The sequence below is a fragment of the Humulus lupulus genome, chromosome 4, assembly GCF_963169125.1.
Source record: "Humulus lupulus chromosome 4, drHumLupu1.1, whole genome shotgun sequence".
Classification (NCBI taxonomy): domain Eukaryota; kingdom Viridiplantae; phylum Streptophyta; class Magnoliopsida; order Rosales; family Cannabaceae; genus Humulus; species Humulus lupulus.
This window is the reverse complement of record NC_084796.1, coordinates 14,738,417-14,744,503: the sequence shown is the minus strand read 5'-3', so window position 1 is coordinate 14,744,503 and position 6,087 is coordinate 14,738,417. Positions and strand designations below refer to the sequence as shown.

Genomic DNA, 6,087 nt, shown 5'->3' with positions numbered 1-6,087 from the left:
GTATTTACAAATTACCGTTAAATATAAGAATATTCTGTTAAATATGAGAATATTCCGTTAAAGTTAACATTAAAAAAATAAAAAACCGTTAAAACCAAGAATTTCCGTTATCTACACACTTATTATATAGAAGAGATATTAATTAGTTAAAATATTTTTTTCATTTTAAAAGCAATTTATATAATTTTTTATTTGATATTAATTTTTAATTATTTAATTAATTCACTAATAAATAAAATTCAATGTATTTTGATCATATTAAAAAATATTTTGACCAAAATCAAGTTTAAGGTATTATTTTGATCAATTTTGCAAACTATGAAGTTCGTAATGTTATTTAACAAAATATATGGGTCAATCAAGTATTTAGACAAAATACAGGAGCAAACTAGTATTTTCCATTTTATTTATATGTTTGTAAATAAATATTTAACATATATAAAGAAAATTTAATATATATATTTAAACATATGATACAAGAAGAAAGTTATTTTAGACAAAGCTCATAAAATCTTAATAGGTAATTAAGTTTATTTATTTTATTGATTTCAAATGTGGTGGATATTGTATTTTATTTTATTATTTGAGTTCTTAATTTACTTGTTGTATATTTTTTTTGAAATTGTTGTTTTATAATTAGTTGTTAATTACTTAGGTATATTTGTGTCAAAAAGTACCGAAATTATATATGTTTATAGTACTTAAGTATCCAAGTTATTTTTTTGGCGGCGAAAGTACCTTCCGTCCATGTTTTGATGTAGCTGTTAATTCTGCCTAAGTGGTGCCAAATTTGCTTCTAATTTGGGTACTTTAATTACAAATATCTCTTAAATTAAGTACTTTCACTACAAATATTATTTTAATTTGATACTTTCACATATGTGTTGCAAACAGACTTAATAGTCTGAATAGAAAGTTATACTAAAATGCACCAAAATATGAAGAAAATGTGCACGGACAAAAAAATAATTTAAGTACTTTTAACACAAATATCTCAATTATTTATTTTGTTTTACTAAACGTAAAACTACATTAAGAAAATAAAAATATAGATTGATTTTTCTTTTCCACAATTCATGAGTAACAACTTTTTCTTAAGTGAAAGCCATACCTATATATATATTTTGGATTTCCATATTTTTCAATAAAAATGTTCAAAAACCATATTTAATATAATTTCTCACAAAAAAAAAAAAAAACTTAAAACATTGGTTGTGTTTGGTAAAATTTTTGTTTTTTAATTTTTTAAACACAAAAATGAAAATATTATTTTATTTTTGTTTTTTTTTATTTTTAAAAAATAAAAATATGTTGGTAACTATTTTTGTTTTTTGTTTTTAAAAACAAAAAATAATAAACATGTTTGATAATTTCTATTTTTATTTTTTGTTTAACAATATAAGGTGTTGATTTGAAGAAAAGAAGAAAAAATAAAAACTGTTTAAAAAAATTTTGAAAGTAAAAATTTTTTATTTTCAAAATTTAATAAATTTTTGTTAAAATTTAAAAAAATAATAAATAAAAATAGAGTTATCAAACACATCTTATATTTAATTTTCAAATTTATAATTAATTAAATAATTTTTTTTTTTTTTTTAAGTGTTACCAACAGCCCATTACTTATTTATTTTCTTTTTCATATCGGGCTTCAGAATTGGGCCATCATTAAGAATGAGGAGAAATTAGTGTTCGGCATCAGTACCCGATACTCCAATCGGGTATGATCCGACCCATTTGACTGACAGGCATGTCTACCTACTATATATTCAACAAAAACCCTAGTTGTTGTCTGCCTCCAAGAACTAACTCCATTTTTAGTTTAGGGTTTTCTTCGAACAAGATCTCAACCATCAACCATGGTAATCTCATTTTCTCCATCTTCCCTCTTACGATTTCTGTAAATGCATTTGTATTTTCATTTATTTATTATTTTGATTTTCACATCGTTGCTATCATGCAGCCTCCGAAGAAAACCGGAAAGGCCTCGGCACTCTCGAAGAAGAAGCCTGTAATTTTCGTTACTTCAATTTTGTTTTCGTTTTTTTTTTCTTTTTTCGTTCTGCATGTAAAGCTTTTAGCTTCAAGTTTAGGGTAAACCAGTGTGTATTTGCATATCTTAATTCTGTGTATGGTTTAACAGGAGAAGGTTGTGAACCCATTGTTTGAGAAGCGTCCCAAACAGTTCGGTATTGGAGGTGCTTTGCCACCGAAGAGGGATTTGCACAGATTTGTCAAATGGCCAAAGGCTGTTCAGCTTCAGAGGAAGAAGAGAATCCTTAAGCAGCGGTTGAAGGTTCCACCTCAGTTGAACCAGTTCACCAAGACTTTGGACAAAAACCTTGGTATGAACCAGAACAACCCTTTTGTTAATTTTCTTAGTTGTGGCCGGGATAAGCTCTTTTATTTTGGACTGGGAGTGAGTATAATGATAAATAGAACCTGGAAATGTGTTACTTTGATTTGTTTAGAATTGGATGTGAGTGATAGTGCATGAGTATAAAATTAGTTTGGGTATTAATGATGAATAATTGGATGGCAATCACACATATAACCTCAATACTAGTGTGTTGCATAAAAAGGTGTTGTTTTGGTTGGTGTGGGATAGTGTATCTAGAGCAATCTAGGTGGTCAATGTAATGATATCACTCCAAGTATTAATTACACGACTTTGACTATCAACTGCATAATCGAAACCATTTAAGTTTAAACTTGAAAGACATAGCGCTAACACCTATAGTCGTAAACAAAATACTTACTACAGGCCTAGTAGCCAAGCAGTGTGAAGAACGAGAATTGTTTGAACTAGCATATTGTAAGATCAAAAAAACATTTTTTTTAAGGCAGAGCACGATCAACTTGAGAAACTTAGAGTCTCTATTCTAATTAGTGTTTTCCTAGTATTGACCTTTTATTATATTATTACGAAATAGGTATACATGTTGATTCTCATCCCAGAGCTGGAGAAAATGAAATCTTTTAATTATTATTTACTCTCTTTTCTTTGTTCGAAGTTTTTAGTTCTTGTTGTTTATTTGTACTTTATGGATTGAAATTTCACTTGCCTGTTAGCATAGTTTTTTGCAATACTCTTTCATGATTTCCATTTCTCATAATATTGTGCAGCAACAAGTCTGTTCAAGTTGCTTCTCAAGTACAGACCCGAGGATAAAGCTGAAAAGAAGGAACGTCTTGTGAAACGTGCTCAAGCTGAGGCTGAAGGAAAGACCGCCGAGACCAAGAAACCCATTGTTGTGAAATATGGGCTCAACCACGTTACATACCTTATTGAGCAGGTTGATGAACTAGATATTGTAGTTTATTTATTGTTATCTGAAATAAACTTTGCTGTGCATGCAGATTCATTAGTAAAGTCCCACATATTGAAAACCTTTTTATCTCTTTTTCAGAACAAGGCACAATTGGTAGTGATTGCTCATGATGTGGACCCAATTGAATTGGTTGTCTGGCTTCCTGCATTGTGCAGAAAGATGGAGATCCCTTACTGCATTGTGAAGGGGAAATCCCGTTTGGGATCGGTAATGATCTGCTCAGTCTGTATGCTTTACATAGATCTTTGCTTGTGATTGAAATATCTAATTACTCTGGTTTTACAGATTGTGCATCAGAAGACAGCAGCTGCATTGTGTTTGACTACTGTGAAGAATGAGGATAAAATGGAGTTCAGCAAAATCCTTGAGGCTATTAAGGTAAATCCAGAAAACATATTCATATAGAATATGCTCATAAGCTGCTAGCTTCATTGTCAATCTTAACTCCAACTATAATTTTTCTTTTTTAGGCCAACTTCAATGACAAATTTGATGAGTTCCGAAAGAAGTGGGGCGGTGGCATCATGGGCAGTAAATCACAAGCAAAAACAAAAGCCAAGGAAAGAGTTTTGGCCAAGGAAGCCGCCCAGAGAATGAATTAAGACTGAGCCTTTTTTCTTTTTGTGAGTTAGTAGTTTTTCTCTTTTCTTTTTCTTGAAAAAGACCATGGAGGAGCTGTTTCAAGGACTTAAGTTATGGGCTGTTATAGAATATGCTGATAATCTTTATTTTTTCTTATTTACCATTTGTGGACGGAACCTTAGAGCTCTTTGCTTTTAATTTAGAGTATTATCCATATGAATTTTGGTTAAATGATTCTTTTCTTTTCACATAATTGTCATAGGCATCACTTTCACTTTGAGTTCAAGTGTTGCTACTTTTCCGACATCTATTATATTGTTCTGGCATATTCGTACATATTTTACAAAAGACTAAACCTTTGATTCAACTCTAGAAAGACATTAATCATAATCATTCTCGGAGCAGAGAAACTTCTGATTTTCTTAGCATAAATACAACTATTTGTCTCGTCTAATATCTCATAAGCCTTGTATCTTTTGGAAATTTTTCTGTTAACATTCATTAATTTTGAAGCACGGCAGAGTCAGCCGAAAGTGTTAGCTGAATATGGTTAGAGAAATCACCAACATAGAAAAAGAAAACAATAGTGAGTCTCTTAACATTTTGAGGTAGTTGGCACCATTAACAAGGTTGATGAACACTTCATATAAGGCAATGGTGATTGTTGAAAGATAACTGGATAAGTAGACGACATGTCGTTATCAAATTATAGCCCTGCAATGCCTTCTTCAGTGCCTCTTTATTGTTATTCTCGTACGAGCGAGCTTAGTCACTACCGAAGAACAAATTGCAACAGTACAAGTAAAATCTTACTTCTCAGGAGTTACTAATTTGGTAGGGGAGTGGCCATTTATTTGGAGACGGCCAAAATAAAATTACATCCGATATAAACTCAATATTTTTCTAAAGTTTATACGAACAGTGCTATTTAAAAGATTTTATTTTTATTTTTTGAGGGCCCTTTCCTAAGCCAAATAGGGAATCACATGCCCATATGAACTAAACCATCACTACATGGTGGGGCATAGCACGTGTGCAAATTTAAGTTTTTTTAATTAATATCTAAATTTTAATTTTAATCAGTTAAAATTTTAATTAAATTAATTAAAATATCATTTAATTGTAATAAAAAAGAGTTGGATTGTTTTATACATATACATTTAAAGAAAACTTAAATAACTAAAAAAATACATTGTTTTCTAAAAAAATCATATAATAAGGTTGAGAAAACATTAAATTAAATAAATATTTATCAATATTAAAAGTAAAATTAAAACTTTTTCAAAAATATTTATAATTTAGATCTAGATTATAAAATATTAAATTAGGTGAAAATATTACATGTTAGCACAATACAATATTGAAGGAAAAATGAATAAAATACTTAAAATCGATTAAAATCAAATCATCCTAATAACTCCAACAAAATAGTTTTAACTTTTAAATTTGAAACTTTAAACAAAATAAAAACTATCCAATACATTTTTAAAAAAAAAACTATAAATCTCTTTAAATAAATATCAAAAGTAAAGAGCAATAGAGAAGTGAGAATTGATATGTAGATATAAAGTATGAATGATATAATAGTAAAAATTGATCAATTAATTAATTAATTTTTTATTAAGTGTAATTAATAATGTTAAAAAAAATTAATAAAGAGATGTATATAACTAAAATATATTTTCCACTATAATATAATATAATTTGATCAAATTTAATAAGTTAACTCACCATTTAAATTTATTAAAAACCCACTATATAAATCTTAGCCAACAAAAAAAACTAAAATATATTCTCACTACAAAATAATATAATTTGATGAAATTTATTAAACTAAGTCACTTTTAAATTTACTTTTTAAATCTTAAACAAAATAGAAAGAAACAGATTTTTTTAAATAATAAAAAAAAATATTCACTCTTTATAATAGTTATAGATATAGTAATAATTGATTAAATAATTATTTAATTTTTTTATCAAGCGTAATTAATAATATTAAAAAAATTTAAAAAATATAATTTAATATGTAACTAAAATATATTCTCCAGTATAGTATAATATAATTTGATGAAATTTACTAAACTAACTCACGATTTAGCTTTATTAAAAAAACCACTATTTAAATCTTAACCAGAAATAAAAAAAACTAAAATGTATTCTCACTACAACATAACAA

At 27.7% G+C, this 6,087-nt stretch overlaps 1 protein-coding gene across 2 annotated transcripts; it reads left to right on the top strand.

Annotated features, from left to right (window-relative positions):
- Positions 1-1,740: 1,740 nt before the first annotated feature.
- LOC133830015 (large ribosomal subunit protein eL8y) lies at positions 1,741-4,142 on the top strand. 2 transcript variants are annotated; one of them, XM_062259896.1, is made up of 7 exons: positions 1,741-1,859; positions 1,961-2,008; positions 2,141-2,342; positions 3,124-3,293; positions 3,408-3,536; positions 3,615-3,707; positions 3,800-4,142. In XM_062259896.1, the coding sequence occupies exons 1-7, from the start codon at positions 1,857-1,859 to the stop codon at positions 3,929-3,931; spliced, it is 777 nt and encodes a 258-aa protein (XP_062115880.1). In that variant the 5' UTR covers positions 1,741-1,856; the 3' UTR covers positions 3,932-4,142. The 2 variants fall into 2 exon arrangements, with proteins under 2 accessions (XP_062115880.1, XP_062115879.1); XM_062259895.1 differs by lacking the exon at positions 1,741-1,859 and having other exon boundaries at positions 1,955-2,008.
- The last annotated feature ends 1,945 nt before the right edge of the window (positions 4,143-6,087 follow it).